Source organism: Penaeus monodon, chromosome 21, assembly GCF_015228065.2.
Source record: "Penaeus monodon isolate SGIC_2016 chromosome 21, NSTDA_Pmon_1, whole genome shotgun sequence".
Taxonomy (NCBI): Eukaryota; Metazoa; Arthropoda; class Malacostraca; order Decapoda; family Penaeidae; genus Penaeus; species Penaeus monodon.
In genome coordinates this window covers 3,501,406-3,501,680 of record NC_051406.1, presented here as the reverse complement: position 1 = coordinate 3,501,680, position 275 = coordinate 3,501,406, and the positions used below count along the sequence as shown (strand labels likewise).

The window sequence follows — 275 nt, the reverse complement described above, 5'->3', positions numbered from 1 at the left end:
ATAATAGATATTATGTTCCTCTTTTTCTCTGTAAGGCTTTTTATCTCTGTATTTGATTATGTAACATGATATACTTTGGAGATTAATTTGAGTTCTTCGTCAGATTGCACATATTTTCCCTTTCCATGACAGGCTCTTGGGTCCATGTCGGTTCTCCTCCGAGCCCAGATGCGAGACCAGTGGTCGTACCCCTATACCAACAACCTGCTACAGAAAATACTGGCGTTCACAGTCTATGATAAGCCAAAGGTAGTACTGATTCTCGATGTTTTACT

General features: G+C 40.0%; 1 protein-coding gene across 1 annotated transcript in view; it reads left to right on the top strand.

Moving 5' to 3' along the window:
• The window catches only part of LOC119586112 (RRP12-like protein), a 12,127-nt gene that overhangs the window by 4,444 nt on the left and 7,408 nt on the right, over positions 1-275 (top strand). Inside the window, exon 6 of the mRNA XM_037934803.1 lies at positions 133-249. Within this exon, the coding sequence (XP_037790731.1) occupies positions 133-249 (117 nt within the window). The remainder of the gene's footprint in view (positions 1-132; positions 250-275) is intronic.